Source organism: Myxine glutinosa, chromosome 11 (assembly GCF_964187855.1).
Source record: "Myxine glutinosa chromosome 11, kmMyxGlut1.1, whole genome shotgun sequence".
Classification (NCBI taxonomy): Eukaryota; Metazoa; Chordata; class Myxini; order Myxiniformes; family Myxinidae; genus Myxine; species Myxine glutinosa.
The window spans coordinates 58,914,856-58,941,673 of NC_136271.1; the positions used below are offsets into that span (position 1 = coordinate 58,914,856).

The 26,818-nt window shown below is 43.6% G+C and overlaps 1 protein-coding gene across 3 annotated transcripts in view; it reads right to left on the minus strand.

The window, feature by feature from the left end:
• LOC137436682 (microtubule cross-linking factor 2) overlaps positions 1–24,384 on the minus strand; it is a 71,334-nt gene extending 46,950 nt beyond the window's left edge. For all 3 annotated transcript variants that reach the window (XM_068130671.2, XM_068130670.2, XM_068130672.2), the window contains exons 1-3: positions 23,524–24,384; positions 17,285–17,509; positions 8,081–8,239 (exon numbers count right to left, since the gene is read on the minus strand). In XM_068130671.2, the coding sequence (XP_067986772.2) occupies positions 8,081–8,239; positions 17,285–17,509; positions 23,524–24,276 (1,137 nt within the window). In that variant the 5' untranslated portion in view covers positions 24,277–24,384. The remainder of the gene's footprint in view (positions 1–8,080; positions 8,240–17,284; positions 17,510–23,523) is intronic.
• Between the last annotated feature and the right edge of the window lie 2,434 nt (positions 24,385–26,818).

Here is a 26,818-nt window from a genome sequence, read left to right on the forward strand (position 1 = left end):
GTCATATCTTTTTAACGCGTGGTTCGATTTTTACAAAATAAACTTTTTCTTGAAGGGATGAACCGTGCGCTCACAACGATACCGAGTTTGACCCTGGGAGATCCGTTTTGCGCCGGCAAAGGCGCCTTGTTTTCCGTGATGACCATGTCGTGCTGCATAGATTACCATAAATTATAATATATTACCGGCGGCGCGTTCCGTGACGTCGCTCACTTAATTGCAATTATCTCTGGGATTCCTTGGCCGAATCGTACCAACTTCTATATCTATAAAGCAGTAAAGTATGTTTGTTTGTCCTCTTATAACTCGAGAACTACTCATCGCAGAGAAAAACCAAAGGCATATTCGGAATCAGTACGTCTCAGAGCAACTACAGCACACCTTAAATTTTAAAAAGCTTCGGGTTTTAAAATTAGCGTATTAGCGCAGAAGCGCTAGCAGAAAGAAGAGGGGAGGAATCGAAGGGAGCGAGCGCAGCGCTCCCTCTAGCGCTTCGCAGCGCCAGCGTTTCTGTTAGCATAATTAGCGTATTTCGGAACGTTAATTTTTCAACTTCATTATTCGGAATCAGTACGTCCCAGAGAAACTTCGTAATGTTAATTTTTCAACTTCATCCGATTGACATGGACCAACGGCATGTGACAGAGAGTGAAACATACATGCTACATTTATTTGACGACAATGAGTTCCGACTTCCGGGTTCGTGCCGCCAACCCTGTTAGGCGCCTCTTGCGGCACACAGGGAATTACCAGTGAACTGGTACTCAATTTGCCGACCTCTGTAGGATGACAGGCTGAGTCAACCCCCCTGGTGTTAAGGGGGAGGAGGAGGGGAGGGGAACGGGGGGGATGGGGGAGGGGGAGGGGGGGGAGAGGGGGGGAGGGGGAAGGGGGGAGGGGGAGGGGGAGGTGAAGCGGGAGGGGAAGCGGGAGGGGCCCTTCTTCCCCCGGGCACCCCCACACCCTCCCCTCCCCCTTCCCCTCCCCCCTTCCCCTCCCCCCTGTTCCCCTCCCCCTCCCCCCCTGTTCCCCTCCCCCTCCCCCCTGTTCCCCTCCCCTCCTCTTCCACCTCCCCTCCTCCTCCCCCCTCCCCTCCTCCTCCCCCCCTTCCCCCTCCCCATCCCCCCTCCCCCTCCCCCCTCCCCCCATTCCGTTCCCCTCCTCTTCCCCCTCCCCTCCTCCTCCCCCGCCCGGCAATGCCGGGTACTTCTGCTAGTATATATATATATATATATATACATACACACACCGTGGGACTCCACTATTCGCGGGGGATACGTTCCTGGAAAAAGCCGCAAATTGTGAAACCGCGAATAGCGGGACATTGTTTCAATGGAAAAAGGGCGGATAGGTTCCCGAGTCACGAAAATCCGTGAATAGAGAGGACCAAACTGTGAATGGCGAGGCAAAATTCGCGAATAGTGAGGCAAATCCTGAGAATGTCGACGGTAATCTGCGAAGGTCGATGAAAGTCCCGGAAATGGCGAGACAATTCCTGGAAATGGCGAGTCAATTCCTGGAAATGGCAAGACAAATCCCGCGAATGTCGCCGATAATCCTGCAAGTGGTGAGGCAAATCCCACGAATGTTGGCAATAATCCCGGAATTGGCGAGGCAAATACCACGAGGAAATGGCGAGGCTTTGTAGAAGTGGCTCTAAAGTGCCGGAAAAAAATCCGTGAATGCATGCCATGCCAGTTTCATTGGGGAAAAGGGACTAATAGATACTGTGGAGTGTTTTCATTCTGTCCAGTAACTCGCGAGGATGACGTGTCACGCAGCTGGTGGAACATCCCGCAAAGCTTTCAATTATCGTGTAGCTAAAATTTGCGGCCCTGAAAGCCATGCCAACTCAAAGCACACAGCAGTGAATGTAGAAGCAGGTCATGCTCGCTGCTTGTGGAAGATGTTTTTTTGCGCATGTCCACCTGCTTTATGTATGTCTGGTGAAAGATGGGTTTTATAAATGTGTCAAGCTCGCAGCTCGTGAATTTTTTTTGCGCCCCTGAAAAACCGCGAATTTGTGGAACACAGCCACGAATAGGAAAAAAAATCCGCAATTTTACGGAACACGGCCGCAAATAGAAAAAAAACCGTGAACACGTGGGACACTTTTTCGCAAATCGAGAAACAGGTCACATTTTATCAACCGCAAATACGCGGAACCCGTGAATAGCGGAACCGTGAACAGCGGGGTCCGACTGTGTGTATATATATTGTTGCGGTTTTTAGAACCCTCACTTGTAAATAATTCTTGTAAATATTCCATCATTTAAAAGGTTAAGGTCGCACCCGTAGTTAGTCCATATGCAACATGTAGGACACCATAGGAACTTTAGTTATTTCCTTATTATGTGTCAGATAAGGCCATGTTCCCAATAGTTGAATCTGCGTGCATTAATCAAATAAGATAGGCCCCATTCGCTCTGCGTGCATTAATCAAATAAGATAGGCCCCATTCGCTTCCTTTCCAACCTCTCTCTCCCAATTCTATTACGCATCTCCGCTTGCCAGCAGCGTTCGCTGCGTTGAGCTGAAGTTTGCTCAAACAAACACCATTAACCACGCGGTCAAGCTCGAGGAAGAAGGGGGCGGAGCGCCAGGAACGAGGCGTGGCCCTGTCAACTCGCCGTCAAGGGCGGAGCCGGTGAGCCCTCGCTAACCAACCAGGGCTGAGGTGAGCTCGCTGGCGGGCGTGGTTTCAAAGTGCGCGCATTGATCTCAAAGCGCGTTATATAAGCGCAAGCGCGAAGCCCTTTTACGGACTGCGCAGGGGACCATCGATTGTAACGGACTTCATGCGGGGGACTTCATTCGGCGGCCTCCTTTTGCAAGGACTTGAAGGACGGCGTGCAAGAAGAACTGCGTGAGGGTGCCCCTTTGATACGAACTGCCTTGTTGAGACGAACATTAATAGAGAGAGAGAGAGTGTTGGCACGCTATACGGTTATCCCGTGCATAGCATCCCAGTCCCCCCCGATATATCTGTAAGGTCCGCTCGTGGTCCATCACCACCACGGCACGAGTCGGGACCGGACGCGGCGCCTGACCATCTGCCTGGACCTTCCTGCCCTACCCCTACAATTCCGTGTGAGTGTGTCTGTTTGTCCTGGCGTTATAAGTTAAGACCATGTAGATAAGATTGCCCTGTGTCCTTCTGCTTCTTCCTCCTCCTGTATATTCCTTTCGTTTCCTCTTTGGGTTTTTGACCATAATAAATAAACCCTTATTTGTTCTTCCTACACTCTGGGGTCCTCTTATCCGATAGTTTTAGTCTTTTCTCGATTGAGTACCTGTGGCACAATTTCAGAACCGCTCAGGATCGGGTTAGTCTTTGTTAATGGCTCGGGCCGCGGATTGCTAACCGCTCGGCAATTTCCATCTTATCCGTGGTTTGAGTGGGAGTTATTTCCCTGCTTTACGGTCGGGTTAGTAAGTAGGTATTTGGGACTTCATTGACCAATCACCCTAGCTAATTCCGACCGGAAGGAGCGTCATAGCTTCCAGGATTGGGGGATGGCCAGCTTAAAAGTCAAGGGGATTAACCCCCCCCCCCCCATTGATAAGGGGAGCGCCGACCCCCGAATCCGCAACAATATATATAATACCGGAAGTACCGGAAATATGCGACAAATATATATTATATACATAAAGTGCCTTCAGAAAGTATTCACACCCTTTGACTTTTTTCACATTGTTGTGTTTCAGTCTGAATTTAAAATGCATTAAATTTTAATTTTCTTGGAACTGATCTCCACAGAATAGCACATCATGTCAAAGTGGAATTATATTTTTTGAATATGTTTACAAAATAATTAAGAATGAAATACAGAAATATCTTATTTACACAAGTATTCAACCCCCTGAGTCAATACTTCGTAGAAGCGGCTTTATCAGTGATTACAGCTTCGAGTCTTCTTGGGTATGTCTATTAGATTTGCAAATCTGGATTTAGGGAGTTTCTCCCATTCTTCCTTGCAGATTTGCTCAAGCTCTGTCAAGTTGGATGGGGAGCGTCAGTGAACAGCAATCTTCAAGTCTTTCCACAGATTCTCAATTGAATTCAAATCTAGGCTTTGGCTGGGCCACTCAAGGACTTTCACGTTCTTTATATTGTTACGGTTCTACGCCGCCCTACTTCCCCTTACAAAGGGGGTATTAATCCCCTTGTTCTTTCTGGGCTTGGCGGAACCGAGGCTTGATACGTCCCTTCCGGACAAATGCGGAGTAGGGTCTCGGGACCACTTCTCGCTCGTACCTAATTCCCCACGCTGCCCTGTAAGCGAGGAAACAAGCCTCACACGAGCCACGTCTGGTTTGACTACGCCGAGCGGATTGAGTACCACGTGGTCTGTGCAGTCTTAATTAGTGGAACCTGATTCGAGCGATCCTATTCGTACCACGCTTAGCCAATCAAGAAACCACAGAAACGATCGAATGGAAGAAAGGAAGAACACAGGTTTAATTATTCCCACACGTATGTACAATGATCAGGGACGCAGAGACACAAAGCAGCCTTAGACAATCTTATCTTATTCCCTGGACTCGGGCCCGTCTCACACTCACACAGGGAATTGCAGATGGGTAGATGTTCCCCAACGCGTCGACGTGGTCGTCTAGAGACGGTCCCCGTCCGGCTCTCCACGGCCCCAGCACGTCCCACGAAGATGGTAGCAGGCGATGGCAGGAACTTGTAGCGCGTCTCCCGAACAAGGCAGATGACGAGGTGGAACAGTAAAGGGCGGGACTCTCAGCGCGGCTGGCGATTACACAGACGTTCTCACTCGCGCGACTTAATGCGCTGTATATCGGTTCATGCGAGTCTGGCTGCGCCCACGTATCTTTCACAGTTCTCTGACGCTGCCCACTCCTCTTCCTCGATCCTCTGAGCTGGTTAGTGCACGCGAGTTCTTCAGTGCTCTCCACTCGCGAGTCCTTTCATTAATCCTTTCCGCGCGAGTCCTATCGAGTGCAAGTCCATCTGCGAGAGTCCTATCGAGTGCAAGTCCATTTGCGAGAGTCCTTTCATTAATCCTTTCCGCGCGAGTCCTATCGAGTGCAAGTCAATCTGCGAGAGTCCTATCGAGTGCAAGTCCATCTGTGAGAGTCCTTTTGAGGGCTTTGCGCAGTGGGTTTTATAGCTATGCCCCCTGAACCTTCTGGATCCTCTCTCGAACCCTCTCACCACACCCTGTGACGCCACGCCACCGCCACCACCTCTGAGCTCTGATTGGTGGCTCGTGCTTACCGTCAGCGCTTCTGCCGCTCCGCCCCGGTCCTCCTAGCCTGCCTCGTGTTAACTCGCCCAAAATGAACCAACGTTAGCGCAAAAGGGCATGAGGCTACGGACGCTGGATAGTCGGTGACAGTAGGGCCTATTCTCTTGGCTCTACTCAACGCAGAACTAACAAATGGAAAGGAACTAAGCTTACAAATACTAAGACATAACTATACTATCACGAGGCTACATGTTGCTTGTGTGACTAACTATGAGGGGCAAGTTTTAACCTTTATTAGACTCACTGTACAAACTCAAAACCGCAACAATATGAAGCCATTCCAGAGTTTATTTGGCTGTATGCTTGGGGTCAATGTCCTGTAGAAACATAAATCTTTGTTGCAGTCTAAGGTCTTTTGCACTCTGAAGCAGGTTTTCTTCAAGGATTTGCCTGTATTTGGCTCCATTCATTGTCCCCTCTATCCTGCCAAGTCTCACAATCCCTGCTGCTGAAAGCATCCCCATAGCATGATGCTGCCACCACCAAGGTCCACCATGCTTCACGATAGGGATGGTATTCGATGGTTGATGAGTTGTGCTCGGTTTCCGCCAGACGCAGCGCTTTGCATTCAGCAAAATCAGACAGCCAGCTCTAGGAAGAGTCTGGGTAGTTCCATATTCTTTCCATTTCCTAATTATGGAGCTCACTGTGCTCTTGGGAATTTTCAACACTCTAGAAATTGTTTTATAACCTTCCCTATATCTAAACCTCCTCACAATTCTATCTCGGAGTTCTGCGGACAGCTCCTTGGACTTCATTGTCGAGTTTCTGCTCTGACATCCACTGTCAACTGTGGAACCTTATATAGAAAGGTGTGTTTGTTTCTAAATCATGTCCAATCAATTGAATTGGCCACAGGTGGAGTCCTTTAAAGTTGTAGAGACATCTGAAGGATTATCAAAGGAAATTGGATGCACCTGTACTTAATTTGGAGTGTCATAGTAAATGGGTTGAATACTTGACTCAAGACATTTCAGCTTTTCATTTTTTTTTATGTTGTAAAAAAAATCTTTAACAGAAACTCCACTTTGACATTATGGGGTGTTATGTGTAGATCAATGACAAAAAAATCTCAATTTAACCATTATAAATTCAGGCTTTAACACAACAAAATGTGAAAAAGGTCAAGGGGTGGGAATACTTTCTGAAGGCACTGTATATGTGTGCACATACACATACAAGTGGATACTTTGAGACCTAGGTAGGGTTCCATTCCACCTTCTGATACCCGCACATTGAGATAAGAACCAACGATACACACTTATCCCACAGCATTTAGCATATGCTTATCAACCTTTATTTTCATGGTACAAAGCTATATTGATCAAACTGTCCAGGAAGCTCCTGTGACTTGATGTCACATCCTTTTTTGACACTATCCTTGTTAAAGTCTGGAATTCCTCCATTTTAAAGAGTCATGAGAAACTCGTAACAATGTACGATGAGCGAGCATGTAAATTTTATTGTTTTATAAAGCAAAGCAAGATAAAGTTTGATAATACCTCAACAAAGTTCACAGCGTTGTGAAACCTAGCGTACATGCATGGTTTGTAACTACTTGTAATATTAATCATCATGATAGTAGTAGTAATAATTATAATCAAACAAAGCTTTTTATCTAAAAAGTTTTTCTGTGTTATAAGTACAATTTAACATATTATGCTCAGACATGTGTATTTATCCAGCGTACCTGGCTTGGCAGGTACTACCAGTAAAATGTATTGGTCATTATTCTTCAAAGGAGTGGTCATTGCACCTCAAATTCTCTTTCACCGGGTTGTTAAAAATACAAAGACGTATGACGACATTAACATAATCCTGTGGCTTGATGTCACATCCTTATTTGCCTCGAAAGAACAATGGTAACCTCAGCTGCTTTAGCAGGCCATTGTGCTGATGGAGGCAGCTGTAAACACGGTACGGGCAGGGCTGTGTACCTGAATTCCAGCAGGCTCATAAATAAACAAAACGTGTAAACTCACCTTTTGTCCTTACAATACTGACATGACAAAGTGCACTTCCAATTGCTTAATTGTGAAGCTAGATCCTCGGCTGAAAATTGGTCCAAATTGCGGCAGATTAGATTTGTCCTGGAATAAACTTGAAAACTGGATCACGTGAGCAAATGCTGGAGAAATCGCTGATGTTTATTTTACCGCCATGGCAGAAGTGTCAGTCCGCGCTGTTAACTATGGCACTGAACGTTATTTTATTTTTCGCTGTCAATGTGCGGCCACAAACATCTTGATCACCTGTAGTTTGATGAATCTCATGATCATCACGAGCATATTTTATTTTAACCTGGACGGGGATTATAAACTGACATTTTGTTGTCACAATGTATACTGATCCTAGAAAACCCTAACATCTTGTTTTGCTATGGCAAGTTCCTTGCGTGCTTAAGTTGGTTAAGACATCTGTATTTAAGTGGTTTCTCTTCCACCACCATAACCATGTAGATTTGGTGTTGTTGCCAGATGCAGTCTTCTTTCAACACCTGGTGATGTGAATATCACAGTTGAACCATCAGTAAATCAATGCAATGCGGAATTGAGATACTGATGGTTCTGTTGTAGTATTTGGAGCCTATTATGAGCAAATATGTAACAAAGCATTACCAACTCACATTCATTTCAAGACAAATTCTCAATCTCTGATGAAAGCCAATTTTTTTTAACCAAAATTTGAATATGGACATTCACAACAAATCCTAATACCACAGTCAAGCTTGTGTCCCTTTGCTCACTCAGCAAGGCTGTTTTAGCATTTTTCTATAACAAACAACGAGTAGCATTACCAACCTCTTTCATCTTCTCCATCTCGTTCCTCATTGCTTGCTTGCCGATCTCCAACTCCACCTGCTTTTGCCGTAGCTCGTCGTTCTCCTCCTCCACCCTCGCCCGTTTGTCCTCGAGGCTCTCCAACTCTTGGTGCAGCCGAACAGACACATCTTTTGCCACCTGCCAACCGACAAACCACAAACTTGACAAACAACCAGGGAGCACCTGTCACAGTACGGCGTTTAAGCATAAGGCAAGCATAAGGCCCATATTGTTATCTAAAACGGCATCAGTGTTTCGTTACGTATTGCCTCCTTAAATGTGAGTCAATTTTGTGAGGAATGCAGAGAATAATTATATTTGAAGGTTGTTTTTTAGGTTTTACTTGACTTTTTAAGTCATCTTTTTTTATTATAAAACAGTTTGTATACAAATACGACACAGGAAAAGTTACATTGAAAATATTCCCATATCTAAACTGCATTCCTCATTCCAAAATGAAATATGTTAGTTGATAGTTTTGATTGCATTTGGGGTTGACATAGGGGTTGACTCAGCCTGTCATCCTTCCAAGGTCGGCTAATTGAGTACCAGTTCACTGGTAATTCCCTGTTTGTCGTTAAAGGCGGCAAAAAGGGTTGGCGTCAGGAAGGGCATCCGGCCGTAAAACATTGCTTCAAATAGGGGACCGAAAAACAACAACAACCACGGTTCCCGAAAAAGGCCAACCCCCGCTTTGCGGGGAAAAATGGCCTCTAAAGGTGGTTTTATAGTTTTGATTGCAGCACCTATTTGTTCCAAAACGTACTAACATGACAACATGTTTATCCAACACATGATCGACTCAGAAGATTACACACTGTTCATCTTTGCGGAACTCAGACTCGTGTATTTTTGCATTTCCTTATGGAACAGCTCCACACCCATAAACGTATCGTCACATCGGTCAAATGCCCAAAATGGAACATCATAAATTTGCAAGCTGCCAAACTGCACAGCATTGTCATTCTATTTCCTCCACCATTGTACAAGGCAACTCGTGTGGCCATTGAAACAGAGGTCCTGGAACACTACCAGAGAGAGGGAGATAAATATTTGAAGAAGAGTACGACATTTGAGACGTGCTCCATCATTTCGGACCAGAGTCAAAGCAAGCCAGCGTGGAGTTGAGACATTTTTATTTCCACCATCATTGGTTAACCATCAACCTGGCTTGTTATGGCAAGTGTTTCAAGACCGGTACGCTTCAATTCACGTGGAATGTCTTGAGCGTGAGAAAACCTCTGATGCTCAGTGCTAGAGTGATTTCCTACACAATTAAATAATATAAGCAACATGTACACGATGGCCAGGTATGCTGTCTCAGGACGTAGCTCCCCAATAAAGTCCAGACATGCCACCTTGTGAATCTCATCTCTTTGGGCCACTCAAAGAACATTATGAAGAAGACATCAAAGCGTATGTCCTGAAATGGCTGCTTACCTGTCTTCAATAAATTTGACGCAGAGGATATCAAGGCACTACTATATTGATGAGACAAGTGTATATGTGTACTCATAGCAGGAGAATACCTTCAGAAATAGATGAAGTTTCATCAACCTGCCTGGATACTTTGATTCTGTTAAAAATAAGGCTACATTAACCTTGAGCTACCATCGTATGAGCTTCGCTTTGGTGCAAACTGCATAACATATAAGCAAAGGTCATATGCTGGATCTATCTCAGTTTATATAAGGCCATTATATTAGCTTTTCCTATATCTATCTCACCTTGGATATGGCCATTACAGTCATGTTCCTCTTTGGTGTGGGCTAAGATCATCACAAGCTAAGATAATTTGGTTTAATTGCATGTAAAGTACAAGGTAATTAACATAGATTGATTATTTGAGGTTTATTTTCTTCTTTGTAACCCCACAAAGGGTTTGGACACTTCCGTTCTCATTTGTTAACACAGCTTCATATTCACAATATCAAAGCAGAGGTCTCGACGATTTGGCATATCATGTCTGTGTGATGCTTGAATTCCAAAATTGCCGAAGTTGTTTCAAAGCCACATTGCAAACTTGAGGTCCACAAGCTAAACGCACAAATGACGGTTAAAGCACTTCCTTCTGTATGGCTTTGTACTTCTGTATGTCAGTGATGCATGGTTTGAGTTTATGGCACAGATGCCCTTCATATCTTACCATAAGAAGGAGTCAAGCGTGAGCATGAGGGCCTTGACAATGACCCCTGGTCAAGAGAGCCTTCAGATGCCACTGGCGAGGCAACTGTAGCCTGAGTCGAGAACCTTGATTATGAAGGTCCGGCGCATCATCAAACAAATAAGCACTGAAGTTGGCATTTCACATGGAAGTGTTCTGACCACCATCCATGAACAATTGGGCATGTCTGAGCTTTCTGCAAGATGGATTCCTTGAAACCTCACCAGTCAGCATCGACATTAGAGCATGGGTTCCTTGACCTGTATGAGGGCCAATCCAGCCAACTTTATTTTCCATCTGGTGACAGGAGATGAGACCTGGATTCATCACTGGAACCCCGAGTCAAAGATTGAATCCATTCAATGGAAGCAGCCAAATTATCCTCCCACAAGACATTCAAAATGCAACCCTCTGCCAGCAAGATCATGGCTTCAGTTTTCCAGGATGCTGCTGATTGACGACCTGCCACATAAAAAAACTAGATGGTATTCATAGAATACTTACCCTGCGCAGTCAACTTGGTGCGAGCCAACTCTTCTGTTTTTGAACGTTTTTTTTTCTTTGATCCAATATGGCTGCTAGACCATGTGAACGATGACATCATAAATTTATATTCTCCAATATAATTGTTGCAAAAATAACGCTCAATAAATTTCAAACTGATCACACTAAGTGTTGTTCCTGTGAAATTATGTCATAATTACGACACCAATGATGTCATCGTCAACATCACCTATTCCCCATGCAGAGTTCTTTACAATGAGCCATGTTTCAATTTTTCCATGGAGCGGTTTTGGAGATATAGAGGTGTAACGTTTTTCAGTTTTTCCAAGGTGGCGCCTGTACCACTTGACCTATTTCATCATAATTATCATTAAAATACTCTACAGGAAGAGGCGCTTCTATGGTGACAATTTTGTGTCCATCACACCAACATGAGGGCCATCGAGCATGCTTCAATTTTGGGCTAGCGGCTAGGGTGCCGGCTTCGGTTCCTAGGATCCTGGGTTCGAATCTCGGTCGATCGCCGAATTAATGCCAGGGGGGTTGACTCAGCCTGTCATCCTTCCGAGGTCGGCTAATTGAGTACCAGTTCACTGGTAATTCCCGGTTTTTACACCAACAGTTGCAGAGAAAAAAAAATTCATACTGATCGGATGAAGCATTGTACTTGTCGAATTATGATGTCATAACGAAGGCACTGCTGACATCATCACTAACATATCTTATTCCCCATGGGGAGTTCTTTACAATGAGCCATGCTTCAATTTTTTCCATGGAACATTTTTAGAGATATGGAGAAAAAAAAAAAAAAAACACATTTAGAGGCCATTTTCCCCCGCAAAGCGGGGGTTGGCCTTTTTCGGGGACCGTGGTTGTTGTTGTTTTTTGGTCCCCTTTTTGAAGCAATGGTTTACGGCTGGATGCCCTTCCTGCCGCCAACCCTTTTTGTCGCCTTTTACGACAAGCAGGGAATTACCAGTGAACTGGTACTCGGCTTAGTCAACGCCCCTGGAATTACCAGCAACGAATAACTTAGCCGACCTCGGAAGGATGACAGGCTGAGTCAACCCCCCTGGCGTTAATTCAGCGATCGACCGGGATTCGAACCCAGGATCCTGGGATCCTAAGCTGGCACCCTAGCCGCTAGCCCAACACCAGGGTGCAACGAGATATGGTGCATTTAGAGATATGGAGGTGCAACGATTTTCGATTTTTCCAAGATGGCACCTGTACCACGAGACCTATAACGTCATAAGTTTCATTAAAATATTCTACAGAAGGAGGCGCTCCTATGGTACAAATTTAGTGTCCATCAGACTTACAGTTGCAGAGGAATTTTTTTTTTCATACTGATAAGATCAAGCGTTGTACTTGTCGAATTATGACGTCATAATGAAGGCACCGATGACATCATCATCAACATATCTTATTCCCCATGGGGAGTACTTGACAATGAGCCATGTTTCATATTTTTTTTCCATCGAGCGGTTTGGGAGATATAGAGGTGTAATGTTTTTCCAAGATGGCGTTGGTACCATGTGACCTATGACATCATTATTATTAATTTAACATTTATACAGGCGGAGGCACTCCTATGGTAAAATTTAGTGTCAATCAGACCAACAGTTGCCGAGAAAATGAATTTTTAAAATGCAGACACATACACCACACGTACGCATGTAAGTACGCACACGAATGCCTAACCCTGCTTTTCGCTTCGCGAGTGCAGGGTAACAATTGCTGATTATTATGCTGCTCTCATGAAAAAACTATGCAACATCATCTGTGAGAAATGATGAGGAATGTTGACTAGAGGCGTGCTCTTGCTCCAGGACAATGTGTTGGTCCACAAATCCCATGTTGCACAGGCATCTATTCACACTTGTGGTTCCGAGCAACTCAATCAGCCTCCACATACTCCAGATCTGGCACCATGACTATTTTCTGGTTTGAAACCTGAAGTCACATCTCTGAGGGTGGGCCTTTTTCAGGACGATGAGCACTGAGGCGTTTGAGGGTTTGAGGAGCAGTCGGAAGACTTCTATAAAACTGACATTGTGAGTTTGAAGGACAAGTGGAGTAAGTGTATTGATGACAATGGAGACTACATTGGGGGTCAATGGGTTACGATTGACCTGGTTGGTGGGGAGAGTTGAGCCACTCCCCATCCATGAAATGCCCCATATAATCAGCATCTTTTGTAGCCTCTCCTAACCAAACTCCTACTGCATGGCTTCTTGTGCTAACCCCCATTTCCAACAGATGGCAGAGGTGTTAAAGGCAGTTTCTGGCATCTTAAAACCAGATTGCTCCGAGCGGGTGGGGCTTGCCAGACTTGGATGCTTTGGAAGGCTAGAAAAGACGTTGACCTATCAGACAAGAATCAGACAAGCAAAATCAGACAAGAATCAGAATACAAATCAGAATCAGAGTCAGAATCAGAATACAAGAATCAGAGTTAGAATCAGACAAGAAAGGACCTTGAAAAGGCTCTTGGTATGAGCACCTGGCCAATGAAGCTGAGGAAGGTATCCATCAAAACGACCTTAAACCTGCCTTCCAGTCAATCCAACGCATGCATACTGGTCTAAATTCAAATAAAAACAAAAGCAGCATTCCAATTATTAAGGCAAGCAGGACACCCTTCTGCACCAATGAGGAAACCCTCAACTGCTAGAAAGAACATTTTGAGTAGGCTCTTAATTTCCTCCTTGCTACACACTTCCCGACTTGAAGGGAGAGGCACCCATAGATGGTGATGTTGCTGTGTGCATGGATCCTCCGTCCCTGTTTGTGGTCCGTCGTGCAGTAAGGAAACTCAAAAATGGTTGAGCTGCTTGGTGTGACAACATCGTCGTAGAACTGCCCAAATGTGCTGAGTCTCCAATTTATGATATACAGTACTACACAGGCTTTTTATAATTGTCTGGAATTCTGGGCATGTTCCAGCAGAGTGGAAAAATGGCATAATAATCCTTATCTACAAAGTCAAAGGCCCCTGCTGTAACTGCAGTAGCTATCACCCGATCACCTTGCTCTCAGTCTCTGGGAAGGGATTTACTCATGTTCTTTTAAACCATATTCACCACTTCCTGCTACAACGTAGACGACCCTAGCAATATGATTTCACCCCCAAACAGGTCTACAATGGATGCCCTAGTAGCCTTCCGTATTCTTGCAGAACTTCATCAGGTATTTCAGCGCCCATTAAATGAAGCGTGTATCGACATCAAGGACGGATTTGACTCTGTTGCCCGGACATCCCTATGGAAGGTGTTGAGAGGCAATGGAGTTCTGTCATCACTTCTCAATTTGATCCAGAACCTCCATGAATATACAACAGCTTGTGTCAGAGTCGACACTGACTTATCACCACCTTTCCCCACTTCTTCTGGAGTTTGTCAAGGCTGCATCCTTGCTCCCTCCCTCTTCTGCTGTGCCAAGGACGGGATATTGTCAATATCAGCTTGAAATCAATGTCGGTAGAGAAGTCGTCACCGATCAACTATATGCAGATGATGCCACCCTATTTGTGAGAGACCCTGTCCATTGGCTGGCCATGTTCAACCGCTTCGAATCAGTAGCTAAAAGCCGAAGCCTTATGCCCTCATGGCAAAAAAAACAAGGTACCGAATGTTGTCATTGGGCTCTCCCCCCTACCAGTACCTATCTCCGGTGCAGTTGTGGAGTTAGTGGATCACTACACCTACCTGGGCTCCACCACTCATTCATCGGAATATTGCAGCCCTCACATAAAAGGCAATTTGTGTTCTACAGTGTTGAAGTATATAATTCAATTGAATTAAAGTAAACATTTTAATGGCTGTAGAAAAAATATATATTCAGAGGTTTACCGCCATTGATGCAAATTATTTTACACAACCTTATTTAACAAATTGCATTATTTACACGTGCCTGTTGTTTGTGTCCTTTATGACATCCCTAAAAATAATAAGTTTCCTGTTTGGAATGATTTTCAATTTTGTTTGACTGCCAGGCAAGCAGACAGAGTAAAAATATTATCTCGCTCCTCTCCATACATGTGTGATCGGGACGAGTTCAGAGCCAAAGTACTGCTAAACTACAGGCTCGTTTTCTGATTCATGGTCCAATTTGTGTTGAAAATATAACATTCAATTGAAATTACGTTGTTCCTCGATCATAAACTAACGTTTGTGGACAGACATACAGACAGACAGAGTGAACTAGTTGCTTAACCCCATTTTTCGCTTTGCATGTGCAGGGTAAAAATGAACTGTGACTTGTGGGCCTGCTTTTTGATTGTAGCCGGTACCCAGTTTGCAGAACTTCTTGACCTCCCCTCGTATTATGCTCTAACATAAACAGGGTCTTACAATCAAACCCTCGTGTTGACTTGACCCATACACAACATTGAAATAATTTTGCTTTGTTGTGACATTTATGCAGACAGTGAAAGAAGGTGGGGTTTCGGTCTTTCCTCTCCTTTCTTATTCAAGTGATAATAATATGGCTGGCCCTTCAAAGAAGGACCTTTCCCCTAAACATAAGCTTTACTTTACAACCAACAGCAGTTAGCATACGTTTATGAACCTTTAGTTGATCCAACCTGTCGTTTCATTGACATTGTCCATCACAAGTGAACCCAGAAGGTACTAAAGAGTTTAACACATTCTGCACGAGCATCATCGCAAAGTAGGTTATCTCAAGCATGGTATCACTATGTAAGCTACATCAGGCAAAGCAGACAGGTTACTTCCTCCATGAATCTCAATAGAGACTTCTATGTTTTACATATATGCAAAATGGAGCTGAGGAAGGTATCTGAAGGTGAGGAAGGATTTTTGACCTCAACCCTCAAATCCCCCACCCCTCTTCCTTCCTTCCTTCATATGCCCCGTGCATGTCTCCTCTCACACTCCCCTGCCCTCCTTCCTTTGTTTTATGCTTTCCAGATTCTTCACATAATAAATGTATGGGTTCTTGGTGAACCAGCTTGGTTTTATTGGCACTCCTTGTACATTGTAATCTGAAAACGCAAAGCCCATTTGCATCCGCTTTGTATTCAGACCTCTTCTTCCATATGCTAAATATGATGAAAACAGCTAACAAAATACAAAAAAGTTGACTATTTTAGGCGACATTGACCTTTTTACCTCAAAAGCAACAGGCTTCAGTGATGCAATATGCAACCCCTGCTCAAATTTCAAGTCAATCGGATGAAAAGTGACAATTTTATGCAACTTTGACCTTTTGTTCTGAGAAAAAAACAAATCGGTTTCTAGATTTTGATTGGTGAACCAATTAATTGACCCAATATGCAAATTCTTAAAATTTGAGGTCAATCGGATGAAAATTTATGATTTTCTACAACGTCCTTTGACGTTTAGATCTATTTTAAAAAATTGGCTTCTAGTTTTTGATTGGTGAACGAATTCAGTGACCCAATAATGCAAATTCTTAAAATTTCAGGTCCATTGGATGAAAATTAGCGATTTTATGTGATGCTGACCTTTGACCTTTTGACCAAATTATTAATTTGTCTTTTCCATATTTTCATAATAAAGCCTTGTTGAAAATTTGATGGCAAAGCTTAAACAGAAAATTAAAATTTCAGGTGAATTGGATTAAAATTGATGATTTTAGGTGATGCTGGCATTTGACCTTTTGACCTTTTAACCAAATTATTATTTTATCTTCTCCATATCATAATAAAGCTTTGTTGAAAAGATGATGACAAAAGCTCAAATGGTTAAAAAATAAGGCCCGGGCACACACACACACACAACACACACCAGAAGTGATTGCAAAACCCCATCCTGTGCGGCGACGGGCTAACAATCAGTTTATCACTTTCGATTGGTAAACAAAGTATGTGACCCAACATGCAAATGCATAAATTTTCAGGGGAATGAAATGAAAATTTATGATTTTCTGCAACCTTGACCTTTTGATCAAAAAAAACAAAAAACAATCGGCTTCTAGCTTTTGATTTGCTGAATTAATTCAGTGATCCAAGATGCAAGTTCTGAAAATTTCAGGTCTATTGGATGAAAATTGACAATTTCATGTGACACAGACCTTTGACCGAATTATTAATTTGTCTTCCCCCAAATTCTCATAACAAAGCTTTGTTGAAAATTTGATGAGAAAGCTGAAATGGTAAATTAAAATTTCAGGTCAATTGGATGAAAATTGAGGATTTTAGGTGATGCTGACCTTTGACCTTTTATCTTTTGACAAAATTATTAATTTGTCTTCTCCTTATTCTCATAATAAAGCTATGTTTAAAATTTGATGACAAAAGTCAAAAGGTGAATTGAGATTTCACATCAGTTGGGTGAAAATTGAGGATTTTAGGTGATGCTGACCTTTTACCTCTTACCTTTTGACAAAATTATTAATTTGTCTTCTCCATATTCTCATAATAAAGCCATGTTGAAATTTTGATGAGAAAAGCTCAAATGACACACAGAAGTGATTGCAAAATCCCATTTCCCCACTGTGTGGGGGACGGCTAATGACATCTCTGCTACCTTTAGGTCTTGCTCGAGACCACGAATGAGCTCTCCGTCCACCTGGCCTGTGTGTGAAGTTCTCAGCCCGCGCCTTTCAGCCTTTCGCAACCGGTACTGCAGGATACGACATGTCTTGTTGGCACGGTCCAGCTCTCGACGCAGCTCTTGTAACTGTTGTACATCATCTTCGAGCCATCCATCCCGCATCTCCTCCATCTCCGCACGCAGCTCCTCAACCTCGTCCTATGGACACACCATGTACAAGGTACCGACACCAAAACCAACATAATATATGAACACATGTTCAACATGAGTTTTTGTTTTGTAAACACGGCCGTGCTCTGTGAAACACTTTGGTGAACAAAACCGTCTCGGTGTGTTAAGGGTGGTGACTCGCCATGCTATTGCAGCAATGATGGTTTTCTTTTATCGGGCTGCGTCATATCATTTTTAATCCTGGAGTAAAAATCTGATTTAAAACCAGACTCATTGGTAGTTTTACGATCTCATAATACTCTTGTTCAGCGATTCGAAAAACCAAAAGATTAATGGAAACAATTAAATACAGCAGTACGTAAACAATGAAAATAAATGAATGCGTGGCATTGGCATTGACAAATTTTATAACTGGAAGAAGACAAAGTAGTATATGAACAAGATAAATACCTGTATACAGGAAGTGTATACAGTTGTGGCCAAAAATATTGGAATCCTTGCACTCTTTTCAAATAACTCACAATTTTTTCAAAAATAAGTTGAAATTGACAAAAGTATTTGGTCTCCACAATTATTTATTTCACTGTTAATATTATAGAGCTTTTGTTTTTGGATTCAGAACTTAATGTATCCTTTAAAATCAGAAAATAAAAAGAAATGGCATTGACAAAATTATTGACACCCAATACTTAATATTTGGTAGCACAGACTTTGGACAAAATAACTGCAGTCAAGCGCTTCCTCGAGCCATGAATGAGCTTCCTCCACCTCTCCACTGGCAGTTTGACCCACTCTTCTTGTGCAAACTGCTCCAGTTCTCCCAGATTTAAAGGATGCCTTCTCCCAACTGCTGTTTTCAGATCTCCCCACAGGTGTTCAATGGCATCTTGATCTGGACTCATTGCTGGCCACTTCAGAACAGTCCAGCGTTTTGTCTTGAACCATTCCTGGGTGCTTTCTGAAGTGTGTTTGGGGTCATTGTCCTGTTGCAAGACCCATGACCTTCGACGGAGACCCAGTTTTCTGTCACTGGGTTGAACATTGTGCTCCAAAATGCCTTGGCAATCTCCTGATTTCATGATGCCATGCACATGCTCAAGGCACCCATTGCCAGAGGCAGCATAGCAACCACAAAACATCACAGAACCTCCTCCATGTTTGACTGTAGGGAATGTGTTCTTTTATTTGAAGGCTTCATCTTGTTTTTCTGTCAACATAGAGATGATGCGCTTTACCAACAAGCCCTAATTTGGTCTAATCTGTCCACAGGACATTCTCCCAGAAGGATTTTGGCTTGTTCAGGTGTGTTTTGGCCTACTACAGTTGGGCTTTCTTTTGTCTCTCTCTCAGCAGGGAGTCCTCCTGGGTCTCCTACCATAGAACCCCCTTTCATTGAATTTGTGACAGGTGGTGCGAGTTGAAACTGTCGTACCTTGTGTCTGAAAGTCAGCTTGAATCTGTTTGGCAGTTGATTGAGGTGCTTTCCCCACCATTTTAACAATCCTTCACTGCAATCTTCGATCAAGTTTTCTCTTGCGGCCACGTCCAGGGAGGTTGGCTATAAAGCCATAAGCCTTAAACTTCCTGATAATATTGTGGCGTACGGTGGACACGGGAACATCAAGGTCTCTGGAGATGGACTTATGGCCTTGAGATTGTCCATGCTTGGCTACAATCGTGTGTCTGACGTCCTCAGACAATTCTCTGGTTTTATTTATTTTCTCCATGCTCATTGTGGTACACACAGTGACACAAAACAGCCGAATGACTCCTTTTCTCAATTCAAAATGGATGAATGAGTGATTCTTATATTGCAGGCACCTGCAACTCACCACAGGTGAGTTCAATTCCAAAGTAAAGGAGAATCACCTGCTTGAAATCTAATTATTTCTAACAACTTCTAAAAGGTACTAATAATATTGTCCAGGCCATTTTAGGATTTCAGCGTGCAATAATCTAAGATTTAGCAATTTTTTCAGCTTTTTTTGTTTTGTTCCACTGCAAACCAATGAAATACATTTGTGGATACCAAAATATTTTTTAATTTCAACAATGTTCTAGAAGAAATGGTGCATTATTTGAAAAAAGTCCAAGGGTGCCAATATTTTTGGCCACGACTGTACGTGTAGTCGTGTACTGTAATTGTAAGCTTGTACTGTATTACTGCCCAGCGAATAGAACAGAAACCACACAAAGCCTCATGAAGATCATGTTGGGCGGTGGCTTGCTTGGAAAGAACAAATATGCAATGATGGAAGTGTGCGATCCCGAGCATGATGTTCTGCAGGAGCAAAACATCTCCAGTTGTGTGGCTCCGAGTCTGTGCACTCGACGGCCCTCTTGTTGTGTGGCCTTGAGTTTGTTAGACTTAATTAGACTTAATAGCTGATAGCTGGACAGATTAGACTTAATAGCTGACTCGCTAGATTTGCGGCTCCGAGTTTACACAATGGCTGGCTCTCTAGATGTCCGGCTCTGAGCTTGTCGCTCAATGGCTGGCTCCCTAGTGTGCAGCTCTGAGTTTCCCTCTCAATGGCTGGCTCTCTATTTTGCAGCTCTGAGCTTCCCCCTCAATGGCTGGCTCTTTAGTGTGCGGCTCTGAGCTTCCCCCTCAATGGCTGGCTCTCTAGTGTGCGGCTCTGAGCTTCCCCTCAATGGCTGGCTCTCTAGTGTACGGCTCTGAGCTGCCCCCTCAATGGCTGACTCTCTATTGTGCAGCTCTGAGCGTCCCCCTCAATGGCTGGCTCTCTAGTGTGCGGCTTTGAGCTTCCCCCTCAATGGCTGGCTATCTAGTGTGTGGCTCTGAGCTTCCCCCTAAATTGCTGGCTCTCTATTGTGTGACTCTTTGCTTCCACCTAAATGGCTGGCTCTCTATTGTGTGACTCTTTGCTTCCCCCTAAATGGCTGGCTCTCTAGTGTGCAGCTCTGAGCTTCCCCCTAAATGGCTGGCTCTCCAGTGTGCAGCTCTGAGCTTCCCCCTAAATAGCTGGCTCTCTAGTGTGCAGCTCTGAGTTTCCCCTTAAATGGCTGCTCTCTAGTTATGTGGCTCTGAGCTTTCATCTAAATGGCTGCTCTCTAGTTATGTGTCTCTGAGCTTCCCCCTAAATGGCTGGCTCTCTAGTGTGCGGCTCTGAGCTTCCCCTCAATGGCTGGCTCTCTAGTGTGCGGCTCTGAGCTTCCCCCTAAATGGCTGGCTCTCTAGTGTGCGGCTCTGAGCTTCCCCTCAATGGCTGGCTCTCTAGTGTGCGGCTCTGAGCTGCCCCCTAAATGGCTGGCTCTCTAGTGTGCAGCTCTGAGTTTCCCCTTAAATGGCTGCTCTCTAGTTATGTGGCTCTGAGCTTCCATTTAAATGGCTGCTCTCTAGTTATGTGTCTCTGAGCTTCCCCCTAAATGGCTGGCTCTCTAGTGTGCAGCTCTGAGCTTCCCCCTAAATGGCTGGCTCTTTAGTGTGCAGCTCTGAGCTTCCCCCTAAATGGCTGGCTCTCTATTGTGCAGCTCTGAGTTTCCCCTTAAATGGCTGCTCTCTAGTTATGTGGCTCTGAGCTTCCATCTAAATGGCTGCTCTCTAGTTATGTGTCTCTGAGCTTCCCCCTAAATGGCTGGCTCTCTAGGAGTGTGGCTCTGAACTTTCCCACTTAAAGGCCCTCTATTTGTGCAGCTCTGAACTTCTCCACTCAGTGGCTGGTTCTCTAGGTGTGCGGGAATGAACTTCCCCACTAAATAGCTGGCTCTCTCAGTGTGTGGCTCTTCACTCCCCACTCAATGGCTGCTCTCTAGTTGTGTGGCTGTGAGCTTCCCCACTTAATGGCTGGTTCTCTAGGAGTGCGGCTCTGAACTTCTCCACTCAATGATTGGCTCTCTAAGTGTGTGGCTCTGAACTTCCCAACTCAATGGCTGGCTCTCTAGGTGTGCGGCTCTGAACTTCCCAACTCAATGGCTGCTCTCTAGTTGTGCCACTATGAGCTTCCCCAGTCAATGGCTGGCTCTCTACGTGTGCAGATCATATGAGAGCTTGGTTGCAAATATTTGCTAATCAGGACAGGTGGTCATAAGTATATATATATATATAAAGAAAGACATGGTTATAAATAAAGGTGGTTGTAGGTATTTGTAAATAAAGATCGATGGTTGCAAGTATGTATTTGTAAATAAAGATAGGTGGTTGTAGGTATTTGCAAATAATGATCAGTGGTTGAAAGTATTTGTAAATAAAGATAGGTGGTTGTAGGTATTTGTAAATAATGATAGGTGGTTGAAAGTATTTGTAAATAAAGATAGGTGGTGGTAGGTATTTGTAAATAAAGATAGGTGGTTGCAGGTATTTGTAAATAATGATAGGTGGTTGTAAGTATTTGTAAATAAAGATAAGTGGTTGTAGGTATTTGCAAATAATGATCGGTGGTTGAAAGTATTTGTAAATAAAGATAGGTGGTTGTAGGTATTTGTAAATAATGATAGGTGGTTGAAAGTATTTGTAAATAAAGATAGGTGGTGGTAGGTATTTGTAAATAAAGATAGGTGGTTGCAGGTATTTGTAAATAATGATAGGTGGTTGTAAATAAAGACAGGTGGTTGTAGGTATTTGTAAATAAAGATAGGTGGTTGTAGGTATTTGTAAATTAAGATAGGTGGTTGTAGGTATTTGTAAATAAAGATCGGTGGTTGTAAATAAAGACAGGTGGTTGTAAACAAAGATAGGTAGTTGTAGGTATTTGTAAATGAAGACAGGTGGTTGTAGGTATTTGTAAATAAAGATAGGTGGTTGTAAATAAAGACAGGTGGTTGTAAATAAAGATAGGTGGCAGTAGGTATTTGTAAATAAAGATAGGTGGTTGTGAGTATTTGTATATAAAGATAGGTGGTTGTGAGTATTTGTATATAAAGATAGGTGGTTGTGAGTATTTGTATATAAAGATCGGTGGTTGTGAGTATTTGTATATAAAGATAGGTGGTTGTGAGTATTTGTATATAAAGATAGGTGGTTGTGAGTATTTGTATATAAAGATAGGTGGTTGTGAGTATTTGTATATAAAGATAGGTGGTTGTGAGTATTTGTATATAAAGATCGGTGGTTGTGAGTATTTGTAAATAAAGATAGATGGTCGTAAGTATTTGTATATAAAGATAGGTGGTGGTAGGTATTTGTAAACAAAGATAGGTGGTTGTAGGTATTTGTAAATAATGATAGGTGGTTGTAAGTATTTGTATATAAAGATAGGTGGTTGTAGGTATTTGTAAATAAAGATAGATGGTTGTAAGTATTTGTAAATAATGATAGGTGGTTGTAGGTATTTGTATATAAAGATAGGTGGTTGTAGGTATTTGTAAATAAAGATAGGTGGTTGTAAATAAAGATAGGTGGTTGTAGGTATTTGTAAATAATGATAGGTGGTTGTAGGTATTTGTAAATAGAGATAGGTGGTTGTAGGTATTTTTAAATAAAGATAGGTGGGTGTAAATAAAGACAGGTGGTTGTAAATAAAGATAGGTGGTTGTAAACAAAGATAGGTGGTTGTAGGTGTTTGTAAATAAAGATAGGTGGTTGTCGGTATTTGTAAATAAAGATAGGTGGTTGTAAATAAAGATAGGTGGCTGTAGGTGTTTGTAAATAAAGATAGGTGGTTGTAAACAAAGATAGGTGGTTGTAGGTGTTTGTAAATAAAGATAGGTGGTTGTTGGTATTTGTAAATAAAGATAGGTGGTTGTAAATAAAGACAGGTGGTTGTAAATAAAGATAGGTGGTGGTATTTGTAAATAAAGATAGGTGGTTGTGAGTATTTGTATATAAAGATCGGTGGTTGTGAGTATTTGTAAATAAAGATCGGTGGTTGTAAGTATTTGTATATAAAGATAGGTGGTGGTAGGTATTTGTAAAGGGATTTCAGGTTTGAGAATGAATGTCCAATGCGTTACCATTACAAATTCAATGCACATCAATGTCAGGAGGTCTTATGGTGATTCACCGGGGAGTGAGTTTAAAGAAAGGGTCTACGTGAAGAAGAACCCCAAAGGACGATTTTCTTTGTCCCCGGTGTACTTACCTTCAGGTAGGTGTTTTCTGAACGCAACTCGTCCACCTCCCGCAGAAGATCCTGCCCGAGGAGGTCGAGCTCTTCTTCCAACGCTCTTTGATCGCCGAGACCATCGCTCCCGGCCTGAGCGGACAAGCGGTCTTCATCGATAACGGCTTGTTCCCCGTCTCGGCTCGGTCTCAGCTCGGTTCGTGAATCCACCGATTCCGCTTCCATTCCGCTGTCGCAGTCGATATCGGGTTTGGTGGGGACATCACCGTCCGGTTCGCATGGACAGTCGGATCGCTCTCGGTCGCTCCCCCACTCAGGTTTGTCAGTGGAGACTCCGAGGGCACATTTGGATTCGTCCGAGATCGACAGCGGTTCGGACACGCAGTCCGAAATGTCCGAGCTGCTGTCCGTGTGCAGAATCCTAAGCGTGCCTGCATCAGGTGTCGGTGACGGTCCCGATCGGCCCCGCTTCGGTGGCCCTTTTCCATCGAGCTTCCTCGATCTCTGCTCGGTCGGCCCAGGAGGTCGCGAAACCGCGACCGTACGAGCGCCTCGGGAAGCTCCTTGCGCCCCTCTAGGAATCCCCTCCACGGCCTTTAGCATCTTGTCCCTGGTCGGACCACGACGGCCGAGACGGGCCGCGGAGAGCGGCGGCTTCACGACGCCGGCCTTCCCCGGCCCCCCGCGCCCGTGGCCCACAGCCTTCGGTCGAGCCGGCGAGGCCGGACGGCCGGTCCGTCTCCTCTCCGTGCCGTTCCCGCCGGTTTCCATGATTGATCCGGCCGAGGCGATCGAAATGAAAATAAAACGGAGAGAATTTCTTGCGGGATGTTCCCGAGGTACGGATCGTGCGGCATTCACGGCACGTCGCGGCGCTTGGAGCCCTGGAAGAGGGAGGGAGTGAGTGCTTGATGGGAAGGGGAGCGACAAAGGGGAGGAGGATTGTGCCTGTGATGGGGTCTCGGATCAGGTGGCGAGGAGGGGTGTTTCGCCGAGCAATCCGAGGGGGGTTGGAGGGAATATCCTGGAGAAAAAAAACATAAACGATCGCCGGGATCGAAAAGGAGAAACACTTTTGTCTCCGGGAATATGAAATGCGCTTTTTTATGTTTTTACGCAATTTTAATGTGAACGCGAAACGAATCCCCGGCGTGTCCGAAACATCGTAACGGGTTCTGAACCACAGCCAGCCATTCGATCTCATTAAATTAGAATAAATCACTGATGGGACCGATCCTCGTCCATCCACATCATTCATTGGTTCGTTTGATTAAATCAAGGGCGATGAGTGAATCAGATGCCTTCCATTTTTGCAGTTAGTGCTCTGGACGTGGGGATTAATTAACCGACACGGACATTGATCACTTGACCCGATGTACAGCTCCGTTCATTTCAAACAACGGCGGATCTTCCGCATCGAATAGCTTACGGGTCTTCAAAGGAGACAGTTGCCCCATTTTGCTTCTGGCGCCACCTAGTGCGGGAAGCAACATCACAGGTACAAGTTCGAAACACCGACCACATTTACTCGAGTTCCATCGGATCCATTGCAGACAAAGGCACATCTTTAAACACTTGTACGTAGGATTCGAGCAAAGCCAAATGTATGTGTATACAGTCACGTGAAAAAGTAAGTACGCCCCATGTAAAGTTTTGACTTTTTCAACATATTTCAACATAGTTATTTGATCTTCATTTCAACAATATTGATAGATAAAGGTGATATAATACAACAAATATCATGAAACATTTACATTTTGTAGTCCATTGTATAATTTAAATAAACATAAATGCAAATTTCGCATGTGGAAAAAGTAAGTACACCCCCACATTTATCACTACTTCAAATACCTAAAATTAGAATCAGGTGCACCAGCTCAGGTGCAAATGATTAGAACATCGTTGGAGAGGATCTTGGAGGAACCTGTCTTATTTAAACCTCAGACATTTAGTTTGCTTTGCTCTTTGTTGTTGCAGTGTGCGGCGTCACCATGCCTAGATCAAAAGAGCTCTCTGAGGCCTTCGGAAAGAAGGTTATAGATGCCTACGAGTCTTGGAAGGGATTTAAAAAGATCTCCAAACAATTTGAAATCAATCATTCGACTGTCCAGAAGATCATCTACAAGTGGAGAAGATTCCAAACAACTGCCAACTTGTTCAGGCCAGGCCGCCCCAGCAAGTTCAGCCCGAGAGCAGACCACCAGATGCTGAAATAAGTCTCTAAGAACCCCAGAATGTCATCACGGGACCTACAGGTAGCTCTTGCCACTGTTGATGTCAAAGTGCACGAGTCTACCATTAGAAAGAGACTGCACAAATTTGATCTACATGGGAGGTGTGCCAGGAGGAAACCTTTGCTGTCCAGAAAGAACATCAGGGCAAGACTAAAGTTTGCCAATGAACACCTCGGCAAAGACCAGCACTTCTGGAACTATGTGCACTGGACAGATGAGTCAACGGTAGAGCTATTTGGCCACAGTACCAGAAGACCTGTTTGGTGAAAACCAAAGACAGCATTTGACCACAAGAACCTGATACCAACTGTAAAGCATTGTGGTGAAAATATTGTGGTTTGGGGAAGCTTTGCCTTTGGGGGGATTTGAAACGAGCTGTGCATGCAAGAAACCCCTCAAACATCGCACAGCTGAAATAATTCTGCATGGAGGAGTGGGCAAAAATTTCTCCCAGTCGATGTCAGAAACTGGTAGACAGTTAGAAGAAACGCGTACTTGAGGTTGTTTCTGCCAAAGGGGGCAATACCACCTATTTGAGCCAAAGGTGTACTTACTTTTTCCACATGCGAAATTTGCATTTATGTTTATTTAAATTATACAATGGACTACAAAATGTAAATGTTTCATGATATTTGTTATATTATATCATCTTTATCTATAAACATTGTTGAAATGAAGATCAAATAGCTGTATGTTGAAATATGTTGAAAAAGTCAAAACTTTACATAGGGTGTACTTACTTTTTCACATGACTGTATATATATATGTACTCTGAAATGTACTCTGAAATGTACTCTGAAATGTCTGAATGTACTCTGAAATTAAGCATAGAACATAGAACAAATAAACAATTGGAGATAAAAAATAAATCATAGAATCATTTTGTTTAACAAAATTTAATTTAAATTTTTGACTCAGCAAAGTAGCCACCTTTTGCAGATATAACTGCCGAACACACTCGTGGCATTCTTTCTGCAATGGAAATCAAATATTGTTCGGGAAGTTCTTCCCAACACTGTTGCAGAAGTTCCCACAAATGTGTTGCACTTATAGGTTGCTTTGCTTTCACCCTTCTTTCC